Raw genomic sequence first — 21827 nt, forward strand, 5'->3', positions numbered from 1 at the left:
TTACAAAGTAACTGTATCATTGCCACTTTTATATCAGAACTGTTTGTTATCCTTGTTGAGAGAGACAGACACTGACTAATGTGTCCAAGGTCAGTTAGCTTATAAGCAGCAGACATGACGTGAACCCCAGCAGTCTGGTCCACAGCCCACACTGTTGACCACTGAAAAGTGTGGCTTGATCTAGTAACAAAGAACCATAATGCCAAGGGTAGGGTCCTAGAGGGGCAAGTGCTTGAAGCCAAAAAGGAAGGGGCCACAGGCAGGATGTGTGTACTGCTTTATTCTGGGTTGGCAGCAGGGTGCCCACTGCTTTACCGCTGTGCAATGCTACCCAGGTACCAGAAGCCACACTTGTGGGATCCACTGTGGGTCATGAGTGCCCCTAAATCCCTCCCCTGCTGCATAGCTGAGCTGACTCTGTAATAGACAGTAGGTTACTGTGGAGCCAGAGAGGGTTGGGTAGGGCTGGGGCTCAGAAGCCTGGTCTCTGATGGGAGAATTTTTTGCCAACAAGCAGGGGAGACTTTTCTCCCTGCCAAGACTGAAAAGCAAGTCCTCTTGGTAAGTCACTGTGCTAGATACTGTCTACCGGCTCACTACCCAATCCTACCCTAAACACACTTCCCAGGGGTCCCTGTGGCAGGTTCTGGATGTGACTGAGAGTCTGCTGATAAAATTCTTGTGTGAGAGAATTGGAAGGCAGAGGCCATCCCTGTGGAGCCTGACAAGTAAGCCCTTACAGCTTGAGTGTGGCGGCCAGCCTCCATAGTCCGCTGTCCAGCCAAAACTCAGGAGCCTGAGGCAGTTTAACAGCAGCAGAAGCAGAATTGGTTTGCTGGACTTCCACTGCAGCTAAGCAGGTATGACTCTGCGACACACACCAACTTCCACGCCAGCTCTTTTACCACTTTTGCCTAAGCACCTGAATCCCTTTCCGCTTAAAATACCCAGAGTGGTTTCTATGTCCTACTCTGAACCCTAAATGATACGGTAACTGGAAGGTTCAGAATTCTAAGAACAGATATTAGGCAGAAAAGCTTTTCAGAAAGCTCCTTTATTTTACATTCAAGATAATATCAAGAAATAATTAGATGTCACATACTCTGGTTTCTGAACCCTTAACTGGAACTGTTTTAAAGGTCTAAGCACAGAGATCTGTGACCGCCCCCATGCTGTCAGGCCTGTCCATTCTCAAGCAACACTTGATGTTTCTCTTCCTTAAATTACCTGCCTTCTCTTTTATACCTAGAAGACTGATGACAGTAACATCCTCTTACAATTCTGCCTACCTCATTTGGGGCCCAGACAGGCCAGGCAGGCTTCCTTTACTTTGTAATAGATACTACATAGCAGCAAGCATGCAAACATCTCAGAATGTAATGAAAGACACAACGGCTAAGGAATATCTATCCTCTGTTGCTGTGCTCTGCACCTTCCACGGGAATGACACAGCCTAAGCCTTTCCAACCCTAGTGACAATTTTACAAATCTGTATGTTCACAGATGTAGGTAGTATTGACACATGGCAAAAAGACAAGAACGCTTCCCACCCATTTCCACAGAACTGACAAAGTTGGTTTCACCATAAATACCTTAGCACCTTAATAGTCTCTGTCCACTCCTTCTGAAGACTTTCCCATGTGTCGACTTCCACCCATTGTGAATTCTTGGTGGCAAGTTCTGCCATGATGACTCGGTGATGGGCAGGGATAAGCTCTTTCTTATTATATGCATCACCAACAGGAGAAATTATGCCTTTGATAACTCTGTACTTTCCTGGATAAAGAGATTTGATATTAGGTTTAATGCACAGCAAATATTATGATTAATATTGTTTTATAATCACAGATTCTTTTTTTTAAAGAGGAATTTCGGTTAATTGATTGATCTACTGATTGATTGAAATTGTGGTAAAATATACATAACACAAAACTTACCATTTTAACCATTTAAGTGTACAGCTCTGTGCTATTAAGTATATGTACAAATATAAGTACAATCACCACCACCATCCATCTCTAAAACCTTTTCACCTTCCCCATTTGAAACTTTACCTGTTAAACATTAACTCCTCATCCCCCTGCAGTTTAAATTTTGATTGATACTGCCAGATTACTTTGTAAAAAGCCTTAACCAATTTGTATTGTCTACCTAGAGTGTATGCAAGAACCCATTTCTCTCGAACTTCTGATACTTAATACTACTAAGTTTTAAAAGTTCTGTTAATGTGATGGGCAAAATATATCTCATTTCTTACATTATTTAAAAAAAATTTTTTTAATTAATTTATTTAAATAATGCAATATTTAAATAAATATTGCCTAGGCCAGAGTGTAGTGGCGCATCAAAGTTCACTGCAGCCTTGAACTCCTGGCCTTAAGCAATCTTCCTACCTTGGCCTCCCAAAGTGCTGAGATTACAGGTGCATGCCATCATGTCCAGCTAATTTTTAAATATATCTTACAGAGATGGGGTCTTGCTATGTTGCCCAGGCTGATCTTGAACTCCTGGTCTCAAGTGATCTTCCTGCCTCGGCCTCCTAAAGTGCTGGGATTACAGGCATGAGCCACTGCACCCAGCCTCCTATTTCATATACATATTTACTCTCTTACAATATATTCAGTCTTTTATAATGAACATATGAGGACTGTCTGGAAAATATCCAGCCATTGCATCCATGTATCCATTGTTTCCGTGGCTGATACTTTCCGGACAGCTCTCATATACATAGTGACCATGAAGTCTGGAAACAGGGGTATATACATAAGTGGTTTATTGACATTGCATTACAGTATGTGTAAAATGATATTATGCATACTTTATGGCCACCCTTTATTCATATATTTTTTATGAAAACTTTAAAAAGGTAGTCTATTTCTGATTCTGGAAGTCTTAGTGTATGCTAAAGTAAGGGTTTTCACTTTCTGCTTTAAGTAACGGGAAACTCTTGAAATGAGTTTAAATATGGGGGTGACAGAATCAAATTTCTATTGTAGAAAAGCCATTCTGGAATAATGTGGATCAAAAACCAGTGGGGAGAGACCAGTGGGGAACAGACTGAAGTCAGGAAGATCAGCAGGACACTTGGAACAGTCCAGTTGGATGTGGCTTTAACTGTAAGCAGCAAACTCTTACTTTGCTGACTTCCCTCTCCCTTTACTCTACAAGTCACAGAGGAGGAGAAATAGTATTTATATACATGCACAGATATCAAACTGGTATATGAGTGAATCCCTGGATGAAGTGGAATTACATGAAAGCAATGTTGCCTTATGGTATAAGAAAACTTGAGTTTTGAGGATTGGAAAATCATTATTGTTTCTTCTACTGGACGCTAAATATGTAAATCTGTATTTTTTATTCTCTGAGCTGTTAGTCAGATGCTCAATTCTTCCCTGAACATACCTTGGCCTCTTTCTTGGCTATATCCCTGCATAAGGGAGTAGGACAGCATGTTTGTGGCCTGTTGATCAAATGTATACTCTGAAACAGAATGATCCCTATTGGTTCTATAGTCGTAAGTTGCTTTTGGTTACTGTTCCTACCTGTTCCATTCAGGTAGTCCTTGGCCAGCTCAAACAACCTAAGGTGCATGTTGGTGACAGGATTAAAGGAACCACAAGCAAGGAGAACCACTTCTGTCTTCTCCGAATTTTCCATGGCAGGAATTTGGAGCTGTTGATCTAAATGGAAAACTGTGACACCTCCCTTGATGTCTACACAAAGGAAAAGAAAATAAGTTCAGTTACAGATCTTTTAAGGTCCTTCCATGTTCTCATTTCAAACAGATGGACAAAAATATTTGGCTTCAATAATTATGCTAGATGGACTGTAAAAAGGGCTCCAGTTTTCCACCCCTCCTACCATAAAGGGATAGAATCTGTTTCCTCACTCTTTGTGACTTGCTTTGGCCAAAAGAATGCGGCAGAAGTGACAGTGTGCCAATTCTGAGTCTAGGCCTTATAGCAGTGGACCCCTACCTTTTTGGCACCATGGACTGGTTTCATGGAAGACAATTTTTCCATGGATCAGGGGGAAGGGGGCAGAGCCCAGGCGGTGATGTGAGTGATGGGGAGCAGCTGTAAATACAGATGAAGCTTTGCTCATGGAGCTCACCTCCTGCTGTGCACCCGCCACCCCCATCCATGGAAAAATTATCTTCCATGAAACTTAGGAAGGGTGGGGGGCTGTGGCAGAGCTCTGAGTCCTGGTCCCTAACAGGCCATGGACTGGTACTACAGCTTTAGAGGCTTACTCTTCCTCTCTCTTTGGACCGCTGCCTCTGCCACAAAGCTGACCTGCTGGAAGATGACAGAAAGTGTGGAAGAGAGCTGACAGCTCCAGCAGATAGACACCCAACCATTCGATATGTGACTGCAGCCATCGCAGACCAGCCAAACCACACCCAACATGCTCAGATACACGAGCCAGCCCAGGTGAGGTCAACCAAGCCTGGCTTAGATTGGCAAACCAACAAGCAGTCCCTAGTCTCATGAGCAAAAATGGATGTTCATTGCTATTTGCCACTCAGGTTTTGTGATTGCACTACTGTGGCCACAATTAACTGATACAATATTATCTACCAAATGTGACTCAGTAACAACTTGCCTTTCAAACAGTATTTTTGCCTTTTAGTCAATATGATCATAATAACATTAATAGTTTATAATATACAAACCTCTTTTTCATATCAATTATTCCATCTGATCCTTCTATAACCCTAATGAAGTAAGGTAAGATACCTGATTTTTAAATTTTATAAAAATTTTTAGGCTGGGTACAGTGGCTCAAGACTAAAACTCCTAGCACTCTGGGAAGCTGAGGTGGAAGAATCACTTGAGCTCAGGAGTTTGAGACCGGCCTGAGCAAGAGTGAGAACTTGTTTCTACAAAAAAATAGAAAAAAAATTAGCTGGATGTGGTGGTGCACACCTATAGTCCCAGCTACTCAGGAGGCTAAGGCAGGAGGATTGCTTGAGCCCAGGAGTTTGAGGTTGCAGTGAGCTATGATGATGCCACTGAACTCTAGCTGGGGTGACAGAGTAAGACTCTGTCTCAAAAAAAAAAAAAAAAATTCTTATTAAACTAATTCATGTATATAGGTTTAAAAACCCTTGGGCAAAAAAAGGCTCATAATGAAAACCAACAGCCACCAACCATACCCCACTCACCATCATCCTCCATCTTGCTCCCACTTTTAACTTTTTCAGCTACTTCTACTGGTAGATTCTACCATTCATTAACTCTATGTGCTTATTTTATTTTATTTTTTTTTGAGACAGAATCTCACTCTATTGCCCAGGCTAGAATGCTGTGGCATCAGCCTAGCTCACAGCAACCTCAAACTCCTGGGCTCAAGCAATCCTCCTGCCTTAGCCTCCCAAGTAGCTGGGACTACAGGCATGCGCCACCATGCCCGGCTAATTTTTCTATATATATATATTTTTAGTTGTCCATATAATCTCTTCCTATTTTTTAGTAGAGACGAGGTCTCACTCTTGTTCAGGCTGGTCTCAAACTCCTAAGCTCAAACAATTTGCCCGCCTCAGCCTCCCAGAGTGCTTGGATTACAGGCGTGAGCCACCGCACCCGGCCTAATTCTATGTGCTTATAATGCTATTTCTTAATATATCCAATTTAAACAATTTATCCAAGTTAAATCACCTATTGACTTTCTTTTGTGATCCATGAGGATTAATTCTCATACCTCCTTAGGACCCTCTCCCAAACTTCCCAATATAGTTTCTCCCTAGTGTATGTTGAAAATCATTTTCTCCCAGAATTTTGAAGGCATTGCTTCTTCTAGATTCTGATGTTAACAGTGGATATCCAAAGTCACTTCCACTTCTGGAGCCTCTGAATGTCATTTATTTTTTTCCTGTCTTGAAGCTTATAAGGCTTTCTCTTTGTTCCCACTGTTCTGAAATTATACAACACGTTTGCACATGCAGCTCTGTTTCCATCCACTGAGCCGGGCACTCAGCAGGCCCTTTCAATCGCAAAACTCATAACCTTCAGTTCTGGAAAATGTCCTTGAATTATTTCATTGATTTTCTGCCTTCCATTTTCTCTGTTCTTTGGAAATGCCTATTATATAGAGCTGAAGAATCTGGACCTGTCTTCTAATTTTTCTTATCTTTTCTATTTTCTTTCTTTCTTTCCTTCCTCCCTCTCTCCCTCCCTTCCTTGACATTGTCTTGCTCTGTAACCTGGGCTACAGTGCAGTGGCATCATCACAGCTCACCACAACCCGAAACTCCTGGGCTGAAGTGATCCTCCTGCCTTGGCCTCCCAAGTAGCTGGGACTAAAGGCATGCACCACCACACCCAGCTAATTTTTCTGTCTTTTTGTAGAGACAGGGTCTTGCCCTTGCTCAGGCTGGCCTCAAATTCCTGCCCTCAAGTGATCCTCCCACCTCGGCTTCTCAAAGTGCTAGGATTATAGGTATGAGCCACCTTGCCCAGGTGGCTTTAGAATTAAGATAGAGATATAGCAAATGGAGGCCAGGCATTGGAGACCAGCCTGGGCCACAGAGTGAGACACCATCTCTACAAAAAATTAAAAACAAAATTAGCCAGACATGGTAGTGCATGCCTATAGTCCCAGCTACTTGGGAGACTGAGGCAGGAGGACTACTTGAGCCCAGGAATTCATAGCTGCAGTGAGCTATGACTATGCCACTGTATTCCAGCCTCAGCAACAGAGTGAGACCCTGTCTCGAAAGGAAAATAAAAAAAAGAAATATAGCAACTGATAATAAACCAACAGTTGTACACTACTTTTCAGCTCTTAAAATACTTTCACATACATTATCATTTAATCCTCACCACAAAAAATAATTTGGCCAAAAGCATTTAGCATGTTTCAAATAGTGATCTATAGTCATTTAGCTTTTCCAGTTAATCTTCTAGCATTAGACATTTAGGTTTTTCCAATTTTTCAGTATTACAACTCAAAAAAGAAATAATGGGTTAAAAATGAATCAGAAATTAAGGCTATACAACACGCCACTGTGCACTTCTAAGATTTTTCAGTATCCAAAACACCTGTGTCAACGACTATTTATTTGTAGCCCAATAGTGCTCAGACCCAACTGCTAGGCTGATCAACTTGCTTTTGCTCAGATTTTATGCTCTCAGCAGACAAAGCAAGTAAGTGGCATACTAGGGCTAGAATTTAGGTTTCTTGACTCAGGCTTTCTCACCAAGAAACATGGGAGATGAACTGGATCAGTGTAGACAAGAACTGAGCCCTCATAGCTAAAGAATTGAGGAATATAAAGTTAAATCCCTTAGACAATGGAAACCTTTGAAGGTTTCTGAGCAATGGAATGAACACAGAGTTCCAGAAAAATAACATGACATGGATGCTAAAACCCTCATTTGATTGTGTGAGCTTGATTTAATCACTTAACCCTGTCTTTAGTTTCCTCATCTGTAAAATGGGGATAATGAGAAGACCAATCTCAGTCTTTGGTTTCGTTTTTCTTTTTTGAGACAGGGTCTCATTTTGCCTTCCAGCCCAGAATGCAGTGGCACGATCACAGGTCACTGCAACCTCAAACTGCTGGGCTCAAGCGGATCCTCCTGGCTCAGTCTCCTGAGTAGCTGGGACCACAGTCATGCACCCCCATGCCTGGCTAATTCTGTTTTTTTATTTTTTGTAAAGACAGGGTCTTGCTATGTTTCTCAGTCTGGTCTCAAACTCCTGGCCTCAAGCGATCTTTCTGCCTTGGCCTCCCAAAGTGCTAGGATTACACGCATGAGCCACCATGCCCAGCATCTGTGGTATTAGGGAGTAGATGAATGCAACATCCCCACAGTACTCTGGGTCCTACAGAGAAATCAGGGTATCTGCCAGCCACTGAACATGCTCTCGAGGACTGTGATGGAGGGGCTGGGTTCAGCTGGTGCTCTGAGTCAGTCCCAGCCGCACCATCTCAGGTTTCAGGTGACAGTCCCCAGAGAGAGTGAGATGAAGAATGGTGAGGCTGGGATCATGAGGTGTGGGGCCTCAAGGGAGCTGCCTGTGGTCCTGAAGCAGAGTTCAGGGAAGGATGGAACAAAGAGCTTGAGCTCTGTCCTGGGAGATGAGCTCAAGTTTCCAGGTGATCCCCAAGGGCTGGGGAGGGGCTGGGGAAGCTTATCTCTCAGCATAAGGAAGCTCTTTCCTCCCTGTCATGTTCATAACCTGTCTCAAATATCCAGCGCAGCTCCATTAATTCACTGTGAACACAGCCAACTTGAGCTCAGACTAAGCCACAGAAGAGTTAAGGTTACAGTGAGCTCCTAATGTAGCCCAACGTAGGTTTAAAAGAACTAGAATCTTCCAAAAAAAAGAACTAGGATCTGTTCCTCCCCAAGGGAAAGTACTTCCTCTGTATCCCTGCTGCGGGTGGGTGTGTCTGTGTGGTGGGGGGCGCACAGCAGGTGACGAATGGGTGCGGAAGGAGTTTGGAAGCTCTAACAGGACTGTCCTGGATCTTCCTTGCCTCACTCCAGGTGCTCTGGGACCAGCGTCACCATGATTCACTTCTGTTTGGCCCACACAGCCTATCACTTGCACTGCTGGCTGCCAGGAACTCACCGGCTTAGGCTGTAAGTGTCTCCCCAGCTGTGATAATAAGGAGTTAGTTCATTTCTTTCTGAGGCAGTTTTGAGATTTCACCACAATTTACTTTTAATTTTAAAATAAATGATCCTTTTGATTTTTAAAAATATTGAGGTATAAACATTAATTTAACAATTTATAAACATTAAGCCAGTTTTTAAAACATGAACTTTTCAAGAAGAATAGTAATTCTGTTTGGCTTTCTTTGTTACATTTTAGGATTCTCAAGATAATTAAACCTGTGTTGGCTGACTGTTAAATGTGACCTTACCACCTCTCAGAATTTACCTCTCTAAAAGGACACTATTCCTTTCAAAATAGTAACTTTAAGCATGTAGCTATATTCTTGTTCCAACAATGCTGCCATTGCTTTAAATACTCTTGGGGGTATATTTTGAAATCGCATATTCATTTGAGTACCTTCACTGGGGAGAAATCTTTGTCTTTGGAGGGTATATTTGATTTCTACAAATGCTCTAAAGTTGTTCAGTGATAAACCCAATAAAATAAATAAGGTGAATAATATAATTTATAGTGAAGAAAAAGGATAGAACTACTAGTTAATGAGGAATATTTTCTTACGTGCCATAGAAACTATATACATGTAATTTAATTTCAAAAATGTTTTGAGCAGTAACAGCAGTCTTCATTTGTGCACGCTGTGGTAGGTAGGTTAACTCTCGCTTTATTAGTTATACTCAATGTGAATCTTCTGGCTGGAGACAGAGCTAGCAGAACCTAGGGGTTCCAGCTGTACCACTTACTACTAGGTGTTTGTCCTTGGACAAGACACTTAAAACTTACCTGAGACTCAGGCCAGGCACAGTGGCTCAAGCCTGTGAACCCAGCACTTTGGGAGGCCAAGGCAGGAGAATCTCTTGAGGCTAGGAGTTCGAGACCAGCCTGAGCAACACGGCGAGACCCTGTCTCTATGAAAAATTTAAAAATTAGCTGGGTGTGGTGGTGTGCACCTGTAGTCCCAGATACTCAGGAGGTAGAGTCAGGAGGATCACCTGAGCCTAGGAGTTGGAGGTTAGTGAGCTAGGATCGAACCACTGCACAGAGGCCCCGTTGACAAGAGTGAGACCCTGCCTCAAAAAACCAAAACCAAAAACCAAGCCAAAAAAACTGAGTTTCAGTTTCCTCATTTATAAAATGGGGAACCACAGTCTATACCTCGTAGAATTTTGTGCATATTAAATGAGATAATGCATGTAAAATGTTTGCTACATTTGTCTAACAATTACAAATATTAATAACTCTTAATATTACTTGTGGGTTGATTTACAGCATTAATTTATAGTCATGGTAAAGGAACTCAGATTCTAAAAGATTGCCCAGAGACCAGTATCAACAATGCCTGCTACACAGCAGGAGCTCAATAGTGGTAGCTATTATTAATATTCTTATTGAAGTATTATTAGATATAATTTTATTCTAATGGAATGGACCTCAATTCATCTGTTATGTTTAAAACTTTATCTCTGTAGTTCAATGTAACATTATGAACTAGAACCTGAATTTGGTTTCTTGGAGCCATTTTATCACAAAACAAGTAATGTGAAATGTAACTCACTGTGTCCGACGCAGCCGGGTGACAGTGTTCTTGTTTGGGATTACTATTCTGCTTCTCCAGTTCTACGTTCTGCTGAGGTAAGCTCTTACACCTGGCAGCTCAGCATGCATATGTCTTACCTGTGCAGATGGTTTGGGTGCGCTCTGTGATTCCTGTCAAGTGTTTAACTGCAGCCTGCCCCATTGTTCCTGCCTTTGTCATCAATGGCAGTCACCCACTTCACCTCTTTGAAAAGTCAAAAATCTCAACACACTGAGAATAGCTGGAATTTGGGCAGATTAAGTTTAACTTGTAATAGATGCTTACTTCTTCTAGTATGAGAAGACACTAAATGGGAGACAATGAGGGCACCGATGTCTCTATTTATGGATTCCCTAGAGACCAGTCCCAACAGTCTAGCATTAGCTAATGTCCGCAGCACTGAGGGTGCCATAGGCACACTCGACCAGATTATGACTTACCAATTCTATGTTGGAAATCAGTCTTGACATAAACAGTCAGTTAATAAATTTAATTCCAAAAAATCTGAACCTGAGAATCCACTTAAGTGATGGGGAAGGATAGGAAGCTATGATACTTACTATAATTAGCCTAACTCAAACTCACCAGCTTCTAATAGGGGAGGTTTGTGTGCAGTAAAGCATATTTCCTTATTCCAGGTCAGAATTTCCACAAAATATTTTTTCACCAAAATATCAAATTAACATGAATTAGAAAAATGGTAAACATTATTTGTCTACCAATTATGAATATTAATACTCTTACTGTTACTTGTGGACTGATTTATGACATTAATTTGCAACCTTGGTAAAGGAACCAAGGTTCTAAAGAGAAGCTGCCCAGAGCCAAGATGAACACAGTGCCAGAATTAGAATTTAAGGGTCAGTGCTGCATTTATACCATGGATTTGTTGTAATAAGTAATAAATTAATGTATCATTCAGTGTATTGGCTTTTAGGCCCAGATCTTCTCGATACTGCAGTCAACCTCTCCTGTACAACCTGGTTGGCAATATCATCTTTACTTTTTTCACAATTGGTAAGTGTGCAGTCATCTTCCAAGCACTTATTAAGTGTCTACTATTTGACAGACACTGCTAGACCAAAAATGAACAAGATAGGGCTTTCTGTTCTTCAGAAACTCACAGACTAGACCTTAAGAAGAAATTCACATCTAAAATTCAGGTGAAGGGAATCTTTAAAAAGTTCCTTAGTACCTATTTCAGTTGTCCTGCAATTTGAATATGAAAGCAAATTAAGTTAAATACAAATGCTTTGTGTTCTAAAATTCTTTATAATTATAATATTAAAGTATTGGATTTAGTTATTCATTCAATAAATAGTTATTGAGCAGGAGATGTTACTGCGTAGAAAAACAGGAACAACAACTTGAAGTCAAAAAGTAGGCCAGGCATAGTGACTCACATCTGTAATCCAAGCACTTTGGGAGGCTGAGGTGGGAGGATCGCTTGAGACCAGTTCAAGACCAGCTTGGGCAATGTAGCAGGACCCTATTTCTACAAAAATTTTCAAATATTAATTCTACCAGTGGTTTTTGACAAAACAAAACAAAACCCAAAAAGTGATACAGGTCAGACGTGATGGCACACACCTGTAGTCCCAGCTACTATGGAGGCTAAGGCAGGAGCATCACTGGAGCCTAGGAGTTTGAGTCCAGCCTGGGGTACACAGTAAGATTCTGTCTCTTAAAAAAAAAAAAAAAGAAAAAGTGAAAGGAAGAGTTGGTCTCTGAAATGTGAAGAAGTTTCAGGAATTTATTTTTTTATTTTATTTTATTTTATTTATTTTATTTTATTTTATTTTATTTTATTTTATTTTATTTTATTTGTAGAGACAGTCTTATGCAGTGGCCTGATCATATCCAACTTCAGGAATATTTTAACTAATACATTTTGATTATATTTTTCTTTCTGTATGCTTATAAGAGTGATACATGATTTAAACAAAAACTATGTCTAGGCCTAGTCCAGCATCTTGCACCCTTAGTCCCAGCTACTTGGGAAACTGAGGTAGGAGGATCCCTTGAGCCCAGGAGTTTGAGGCTACAGTGAGCTCTGATTGCACCACTGCACCCCAAGCCTGGGTGACAGAGTAAGACCCCATCTAAAAAAAAAAGAGAGAGAGAGAGAACAAAAACCTATAACTAAACTTTTAAAAAAGTTATTGAGTGCCTTGGGCACTGTTCTAGGCCTAAGAGAGTCTCCCACTGAATCACAACTCCACAAGAGGCAATACAGAATAATGGTGAAGAGCACTGGCTTTAGAGACCAGTTCAAGTATTCACTCTACAACCATACGAGTTACTTCAACCTCTCTGAGCTTCCCTTTCATCATTTATAAAAAGAGGAAAAACTGCTTGTGTCATAGTTTTGTGGTAAGGTTTCAATGAGATAATGAGGGAATCATTAAAAAACAGTCACAGTTATTATCACCGGCAATGCCAACAAGAACACAACCTAGATCAAAGGAAAAACAATTTGGCTAGGTTTTGAGCATTTCTTTTCACAGTATGAAAGGAAACAAATTATTTAAGTTTGCATTCAAGAATACGTTTCTCAGATAATTAAACCTATAAACTGATGCTGTTCTCCTGTCCTTTTAGGTTTTACTGTGCTGCTTATTCAGATAGAACCAGTCCCACGGGTACTAAAAGGGATGTTTTCTGCATTTGGTGTTGGATCCTTCAGTGAAGGGGTCTGCACTGTGGTGTTAACAGTTTTGGGAACAGACTGTGTACGTTTTCAAATATTGAATTTCTAAAGGCTCAACTTAATCTGAAAGCTTGGCTATAAACAATATACTACTAGTCTTCAATATTTATTTTCTATTTGCACTAAAAATAGAGATATGTAGAGATGGAATTCCTAAGTAGACACATGTCACAGTTAAAACATTTCACTGGGGAAAGTTTAAAAAATTCCACAAGAGATTTTTCTTTTTGCGGGTGAATCCCACATTACTAGAATTTTTAAAAGTAGTTAAAATATTAACCAACAGTGAAGCTGTTGGACTGGGTTTGGCACATGAAGCAGCAAGCCTTTTCCTTCTTGCTAAATTGGCACCTTTCTTTAAATCTTTGTGGCAAAAACACTTTTAATACACGTTCTAATTAAAAGAGAAAGTAGGCCAGGTGCAGTGGCTCACGCCTGTAATCCTAGCACTCTGGGAGACCGAGGCTGGAGAATCACTTGATCTCAGGAGTCTGAGACCATCCTGAGCAACAGCGAGACCCTGTCTCTACTAAAAATAGAAAAAATTAGCCAGGCATGGTGGTGTGTACCTGTAGTCCCAGCTACTCAGGAGGCTGAGGCAGGAGGATCACTTGAGCCCAGAAGTTTGAGGTTGCAGTGAGCTGCTATGATGCCACCGCACTCTAGCCAGGGCAATAGAGTGAGACTCTGTCTCAAAAAAAAAAGACAAAGCATTCCTCATAGTGCCTTTTTCCTTTAAAATATAGGAAAAAACGACCCCTGAACTTTACTACTTATCTGTGCTACTGTCAGTGAGCAGCTTAGCTTCTACAGGTAAGCAAAAAAACTTTCCAGGTAACCTATCTTTGTCAAAAACTTACCAGTCCTGCAAGGGAAGTAACTACTCAGTCAGAACTGTTATATTGTAAGGGAAACCCTGGTTCCTCCTAAAGCAAGAGGCCCATGAAACTAAGAAGTATGGAAAAGCAAGGAAAAAGGCAGGTGGGGTTAAGATGGGATATGAAAAGCCATCTTTCTCATGTTATTTCTACTCTGTTTAATTAGATCTCATTTTTCATCCTGTAGTGCTTTTCTCAGGCATGGGGATGACTTGGCTGGCCAGAGTCATCTGTCGAAGGTCAGATGCTAACACAACAGTCTGAAGCTGCCCTTTGGGTCCTGCTGGTCTCCTGCCTCAGATACTGTCTTTGGCAGGCTGAGCCTGCACCAGCAGCACTGCCACCTGTTGGCAGCCACACGACTGTCTCCTCTCCTACTGTTTCTAGATGGAACAGTCAGCTGAACATGAGAGCCAACAAAAGGGAACATGTCAAGACCCGTCATTTGGAAGAAAGTTGCTTTTAAGTATTAATGAGCACAGACAACGGATAAAAAGAAATAGTTCAACTGAAATCACAGGATTGACATCACAACTGGATTCACCCCAAATAAAGATCTCCTACTAAATACTTTCAAGATGATTACTTTGACTTTGTAAACCTCATTTTTTGTTCAATGAAGTTAGTAGCATCAGCTGGATGACTGCTACAGAAATAAGTGCTAAAAAAGAGAAAGGAAAATATAAATTTTAGTAATGAACAAAGGTTTTGTTTCAAAAGAACACAGATAGCAATTAAGATTGTGTATTTGGACAAGGTCAATCTATTGCTTCTTTAAAAAATGCAGTGGGACATTCCAGAGTAAAACTAATTATAACCTCCTCCTCATGGATTAGAACAATCTTCTGCATCTTGACAGCTAATTGGTTTCTACAGAAAATAGCCAAATGACTCGCACTGTTTTGTCTCCTTACTTCTGTGTATATTTAACAATTCTGAAGTATTTTAGGTGTGAGCTAGTTACAGATGCTCTCAATGTATTCAAGAACTGGAGACAACTCCATTTCTGGAGGAAAACAACAGTACTAACAGGAGGAATAAATTCATATAAAATCTCCCAAAACATCTATGGCAGGCACAGCACCTTGACAAGTGGAAATGGACTGTTCTTCATCTGCTTCTCTGTTCAGGTGGTATCTGCTGGAGGGGACGTTATCCAACACAAACACACTATCCATCTACACCACTGACATTTTCTGAGCACCTTCCACATTCCACGTATAGCACTAAATTAGGAATTAGAAACCTGAATAACTCATATATTAGTGAGGAAATTCCCTTGAAATAATTCTGTTACTACGATTAACAGAAACTATTTTAAAACAAGACTTTTACATTCTCTAGGCCTCATTAACCAAAATATTAACATGTGAAATAAATGACAACTTATTGCTAGATACTATTTCTCTTAGAACTTTTTTTTCCCTAAACTCTCTACCTTGCCTCCCCTAAACCTGATCTACTTGGAGATCTCAGCTGATGACAACTCCATCCCAGCTGCTGAGGCCTAGTACCTCAAATCATCCTTAATTCCTTTCCTTTTATCCCCCACATCTCATCAGGAAGTCTTGTTGGTTCCAACTTCAAAATATATCCAGAATCCAACCAATTTTCACTATTTGGAAATTATTAACTGATCATTTCTATTATGTGGAAGATACCATAACATAAGGAAGAATGTTCTAAGCAATGGTAACAGTGCAAAAGCCTTGAGGGCAAACGCATGCCTATCATGTTGCAGGAGTAGTGAGAGAAGACCAGAATGGCTGGAACAGAGCAACTGAGGGATGAGGAGCAGCAGATACAGTCAGTGAGGTAAGAGGAAGTCACTGCAAGGTTTTGAGCAGAGGAGTGACATGATCTGACATTCATTCATTCATTCATTTTTATAGACTATCTATCTATCTATCTATCTATTTACAAAGTCTTGCTGGGTCACCCAGGCCGGAATGCAGTGGTGTGATCATAGCTCACTGCAGCCTTGAACTCCTGGGCTCAAACAATCCTCCTGCCTCGGCCTCCTGAGCAGCTGGGAGTACAGGCACATGCTACCACGCCCGGCTAATTTGTCGTATTATTTGTAGAGATAGGGTCTCCATATGTCACCCAGACTGGTTTTGAACTCCTGGCCTCAAGTGATCCTTCCACCTTGGCCTCCCAAAGTGCTGAGATTACAGGTGTGAGCCACCATGCCTGGCCCTGACTTATATTTGTAAAGGATCTTTCTGGCTGTTGAAGTTGAGAACAGAACAAAGAGTACAAGAAAGGAGGCCAGATAGGCAACTACTGCAATAATCCAGGTGAGAGCTGATGCTGACTTGGACCAGCTGCAGAGTGGTGAGAAGTCATCAGATTCTGGATATATTATGAACATAGAGCCAATGTGATTTGCTGATGGGTGGAATGTGGGTTGTGAAACAAAGAGTCAAGGATGACTCCAAAAGTTTTTGGCCTAAGCAACTAAAAGAATAGCACTACCTTTAATTGAGAAGAAAAAGATGGCTGTGGAGTAGGCTTGGGGAGATCAGAAGTTCAGTTTATAGAAAAGTTAAATCTGGGATATCTATTAGATATCCAAGTGGTAACAAGATAACATTAAGCAGGTGAATGAAGAAAAAAGCCAAGTTCAGGGGAGAAGCCCAGACTAGAGATTTGGAGTCATCTGCATATAGATGGTGTATTAGCTGGCTTTGGGCTGCCATAATAAAATACCCTAGAATGGGTGTCTTAAACAACAGAAATTTATTTCTCCACAGTTCTGGAGGTTAGAAGCCCAAGATTAAGGTTTTGGCCAATTTGGTCTCTGGTAGTGGCTTCTTCCTGTCTTGCAGATGGCCACCTTTGTAACAGAGGGAATGGCCTGAAAAAGCAGCAAGGATATTTTCCGTCTCTTTAAAACATCCTCCACTCCTTTTTGAGAACTAAAACCTGTATCCCTGCCCACGGCCAGTGGGTGGGAGGATCAGGTCAAGTCTTTTGTTATTTCTGCTACAGGAGATGGCTCAGCCTGACCAGCAAAGGGAGGTCTTGGGTGGAGGTCAGGAGGCAGGGGTGGGGGGGGGTTGTTTTCAGCGGAGGTGGGACAATCAGAATCATCAACTATGGTTGAACAGCAATTGCCTGAAGCTGAGAACCCTCCCTTTACAAGCTCTGTATTTCTGCCTATGTTCAGGAAATTTGGATTTTGAGACAAGAAGGTCTACCATTTTTCTTCCTTTGATGGCAAAGTAACAAACTGCTCTTTCCTTCTCCTCAAACCATTTGTTCCTGTTCTTCTGATGCAGACTTGAGGACAAGTGCCAAGCTTTCAGTAACAGATTTTGGCATCCCTAGTGTGGGCCCTCATCAGCTTCCTGGTAGAATGGCACCCTGTGACTGCTAGAAGGGGCAGGGAGCAGCTCCGGGTCAAGCTACGGGCAGGAGCATTGCCTTTTTGGGTAAGAAAGGGGTTCCTAGCATGTGCCAGGGAGGGATACCTCTGAGGAGCCATGCCTCTTTTCCCCCAAATGGACACAACTCCAACCAACCTGAATTGAGCTGAGAAGGAAACAGACTTGGGAAGCGTCACAACAGCCATGGCCATTTGTAAGTAAAGTCCCCTGGGATGCCGAGATCCTGTTTCCACCTATATGGAAGGTTTTCAGATCTCCCTGTTGGATTTGTTGTGAGGCACCAATTTGGGGGGAAAATCAAGCAGTTAGTGGGACTTGGGGACCTGGTTTGCATTTTGAGCTCTTTTGTGGTTCCCAGGGAACAGGGGGACTAGGCCACCATTTGGGGAAGGTTTCCCAGGGAACGGGGGGATTAGACCACCCATTTGGGGAGGGTTTCTGAACCTTCTAGTTGGGGTGACATTTATCCCCTTTGGATTCCCATTTGCAAAACTTCCACCCCTAGGCAGGGCATTTGGGGAACTACTGAGGTACAATTAGGGGTGGCATTTGTCCCCTTTGGATTCCCATTTGTTTGACAGGCCCGGCATTTTGTGTTGAGAATTCTCTGTATTGTCTGTGTGTTTGTAAAGTTTTGTTGCAATATAGGAAAGTTCCATCTAAAAGTCCCTTGGGAAAAATCTTGGCTGAATGGTAACCTATGTGTAAAGAGAATGGTGTTATTATAACCCAATATGAGTGCTGGAGTGGGAGAAATGGCTGTCACATGAAACCCTGAGTATACTGCCACCACGCCTGGCCCTCAATTTATGTTAATTATAAATTTGGGTTTACTAAAGTATTTTAGGAGGGTGAAGGGTGGTGTGTACATGCTATATGGTTCTATTCAATTAGGGTCTCTATTCTTAATTTACTATTAAATCCTCCTTTGACCTTTAGTTTCATAAGGTAGGACATTCTTTAATTAGAAAATGTAGGCCGGGCATGGTGGCTCACACCTATAATCCTAGCACTCTGGGAGGCCGAGGCGGGAGGATGGTTCGAGGTCAGGAGTTCAAGACCAGCCTGAACAAGAGCGAGACCCCATCTCTACTAAAAATAGAAAGAAATTAGCTGGACAACTAAAAATATATAGAAAAAATTAGCCAGGCATGGTGGTGCATGCCAGTAGTCCCAGCTACTCGGGAGGCTGAGGCACGAGGATGGCTTGAGCTCAGGAGTTTGAGGTTGCTGTGAGCTAGGCTGATGCCATGGCAGTCTAGCCTGGGCAACAGAGCAAGCCTCTGTCTCCAAAAAAAGAAAAAAAAGAAAATGTAGCTCATTTCTTCCTATCTCACAAGCTACACCTTGATCTAACATTTTTATATTAATAGTTGTGCTTACTTTAAGACCTTCAGAGTTTGCTAAAGATGGAAATATATAAGCTGAATTATAAAAGATGGTGAGGTTTATCTGACCAGTTCCACTAGAGGAAGCACAAGTTAGGAAGTATGAAGGGCAAGCATAAAGAGTAAGACTACTGTTTTATAGGTATTGAATTTGAGGTAGACACAGTATGTCCAAGTAGAAAGATCCAGCAGACAGGCAGAAATAGACTAGAATTAGGCAGTACAAACCACAGATATCAAATACTACCTTCACAGTTCTTTGTTTGATTTGATTTTTCATTATGAATAGAGGAGGATTAGAATAGTAGAAGGTTGCAGGCAAAGCACCATTAGGAAGCCAGAGAAGCTGCAAAAAAGTGAGTAATTGTTGGAGGAAGATTCTTAAGGAGGCCATAGAGAAAGAATTTTAGGTATAAATTAAAACAATAGCTTCAAAATAATGGAGAGAAATGAGAACATACATCCACACAAAGAATTATACAGTTTGGCTTTATACATAATAATCAAAAACTAGAAACAACTCAAATGTTAATCAAGAGATCAATGAATGAATGAATTAGCAAATTTGGCATATTGATATAATGGAATACTACTGAGTAATAAAAAGGAACAAATTATTGATACAAATAATATGAATTAATCTCAGTTTTGAGTGAATAGGCCAGATACAAAAAAGTACACACTGTATGATTCCAGTTATATGAAATTCTAGATAGGTAATTTTTTTTTTTTTTTTTTGAGACAGAGTGTCACTTTGTTGCCCTGGCTAGAGTGAGTGCCGTGGCGTCAGCCTAGCTCACAGCAACCTCAAACTCCTGGGCTTAAGCAATCCTACTGCCTCAGCCTCCCGAGTAGCTGGGACTACAGGCATGTGCCACCGTGCCCGGCTAATTTTTTTTCTATATATATTTTAGTTGGCCAGCTAATTTGTTTCTATTTTTAGTAGAGACGGGGTCTCGCTCTTGCTCAGGCTGGTCTCGAACTCCTGACCTCAAGTGATCCTCCCGCCTTGGCCTCCCAGAGTGCTAGGATTACAGGCGTGAGCCACCGCGCCCAGCCTAGATAGGTAATTTAATCTCTAATGGCAGAAGGCAGGTCAGCGGTTGCCTGGGGATATGCTCCGGGTGGCAAATTGACAAGAGAAGAGCAGAAAGCTTCCGGGTTCCTGCTCATGGAATCTCATTTTATCTCCTGTGACTTTCATCAAATGGCAATACATCTACTCATTCTCTTTGGATGGGCTTATTCCTTATAAATATTATTTAATTATGCCTATTTTATTATAACGATGATAACCATAATAACAACATTCACTTGAGTTCTTCCTATGTGTCAAGAAATGTGCTAAGCGAGATCCTTACAACAAACCCAATGGGTTTGGTAGGGTAGGTACCATTATTATCCCTCCTTTTTTTTTAACAGATGAGGAAACTGAAGCTTAGAGAGGTTGATTAAACTACAGTAATAACCTTGATTCTATAAGTTCATGCTGTTACCCATTATGTAAGACTCATAATGGTACAAGCTATCTGCTGGTAGACATTTTAAAAAGACCCCAATGTTAACTAACTTCTTGTTAGCCACTCAAGTTTGATCTGCCCAAGCATATTTCCCACCTAGTTGGAGCAATTTGCATTCTCTGGGCTCTCATGCCAAGTCCAGGCTGAAGTGCCCTACACTCCGCCAGCAGCCAAGCAGCATCTGGTTTCCCAGTTATGACTCCCAGTTCTGAGGTTCCTTTCCCCAGTGCTGTCTCCTGTTACTATCTACCTAACATATCATTCCTCTTTGTCCAATTTCTTCTCTGTCTCCTGTCTGAAGGCTTGGATTCTATTTTGTTTCAGAACTGGAACACGAACAATTTCTCTTACTTATGCATTAGGAATATGTTTTCATTATCTACTAACTTTAAACAAGAACTTAAAGGTATACAAGAATACCCTCAGCATAGAACTGAATCTGATTAAGTCACTGAGAAAGAAGAGTGGGCAAATTCAATGCACTTATGGTAAGGCCTTTCCTCCACAGGTTCTAAGATTGCACACTAAAACCAGCACAAATGCCTGAGGAGAATATCATACTATCATCATCAAAATTAGGGGAAATACACTGTGAGCAAGTGTTTATTCAGAAAATTCTTCAAATGGTGGGAAAAAAGTATATTTTCCAGTTTTGTTTTGTATGGCATTGACTCTATTTGTCACTCTGTGTTCCATTTTACCTAAAATGTTGACGAGTCCACACATATTCACCAATCAAAAATTAAAGGTAATTGTGTTGATGCAACAAGCACTTACCTTTACAAAGGAAATTCTCTGAATCTGAAGTGTTTTGCAAGGTTGGTTATTGGAACCATTCCAACTAGTATATCAAGTCTTCTCTAAGGTGGTTTAGAAAAGTGGTTTCATATCCAAATTGAAACTCTGAAAAACAATAGATGGTAATAAAGAATTTCACAATCAGACAGAACTGACAGAAACAACTCACTGTGGTAGAGTTCAAGGGTAATCAAAGTTGGAAGTTTGTCCTGGGCAGATGAAACATAACTAACTTCAAAGATTACACTTCTGAAACAATTTTGTCATAAACCCTGATGTTGTCCTGTGGACTACTGACTCTTCATACAGATGGGCTGAGAACACCAGAAAATGGTTTCCACCCAATTTCTGGGTAACTTTTTAAGTGCCGCCCGACAGCTAGCTTCCTCTTTCTCAAGGGGCATAAGGGTCAAACCGCTTCCAGGAAGGTGGATCTAATCTTTTACACAGTTGGGAGGAAAGATTTAGGAAGAAATGGAAATCATTCCTCCCCACCCCACCCCCAACACCTCATCCCCGCCAAGCCCAAGAATGCCAGCCCTCAAGACCCCTCTAGAAAGGAACCCCCCAACCCACGCCGAGTGAATTCATGTTTCGAAAGTCAGAAGCAAATTTACCGAGGTTTTCGGTTCCACTGAAAGAATTAAGGGGTCAAAACTCCTTAGCACAAACTTGTATATGACCTTGCTTCGGAGACCGTTACATTCGACCCTAAAGACCTCACCACCTTGGACTCCCCTATGTCTGGAACAAAAAGGTGTCCTGGGCTGACTCCCCTACGGACTGGTTTCTTAGGGGCTCCGTGTCGGGTGCTTACCCCGCACTCACGGCCGACCGGCCCAGTCGTCCCGCAGACGACCCGCGACCCGGACGCCAGCGAGAAGAACACCGCAGCCGCAACCTCATTGGTTCCAGCAGGCCGGAAGTGCCTGAG

General features: G+C 41.5%; 1 protein-coding gene and 1 long non-coding RNA gene across 5 annotated transcripts in view; one reads left to right on the forward strand and one right to left on the reverse strand.

Moving 5' to 3' along the window:
* LOC123634502 overlaps window positions 1-4357 on the forward strand; it is a 16324-nt gene extending 11967 nt beyond the window's left edge. The window contains exons 2-3 of the long non-coding RNA XR_006733936.1: window positions 2997-3116; window positions 4294-4357. This is a non-coding gene — a long non-coding RNA (uncharacterized LOC123634502). The remainder of the gene's footprint in view (window positions 1-2996; window positions 3117-4293) is intronic.
* Window positions 1-21802, reverse strand: part of NMNAT1 (nicotinamide nucleotide adenylyltransferase 1) — a 23648-nt gene extending 1846 nt beyond the window's left edge. Inside the window, exons 1-4 of one of the 4 annotated variants that reach the window (XM_045546180.1) lie at window positions 21711-21802; window positions 20873-20998; window positions 3546-3716; window positions 1593-1776 (exon numbers count right to left, since the gene is read on the reverse strand). In XM_045546180.1, coding sequence (XP_045402136.1) covers window positions 1593-1776; window positions 3546-3660 — 299 coding nt within the window. In that variant the 5' untranslated portion in view covers window positions 3661-3716; window positions 20873-20998; window positions 21711-21802. Of the gene's footprint in view, window positions 1-1592; window positions 1777-3545; window positions 3717-9414; window positions 9450-11610; window positions 11618-11797; window positions 11818-20872; window positions 20999-21710 lie in introns of those variants that run through there. The other 3 variants (XM_045546184.1, XM_045546182.1, XM_045546181.1) reach the window with 3 other exon arrangements.
* Between the last annotated feature and the right edge of the window lie 25 nt (window positions 21803-21827).

The sequence above is a fragment of the Lemur catta genome, chromosome 3 (assembly GCF_020740605.2).
Source record: "Lemur catta isolate mLemCat1 chromosome 3, mLemCat1.pri, whole genome shotgun sequence".
Taxonomy (NCBI): Eukaryota; Metazoa; Chordata; class Mammalia; order Primates; family Lemuridae; genus Lemur; species Lemur catta.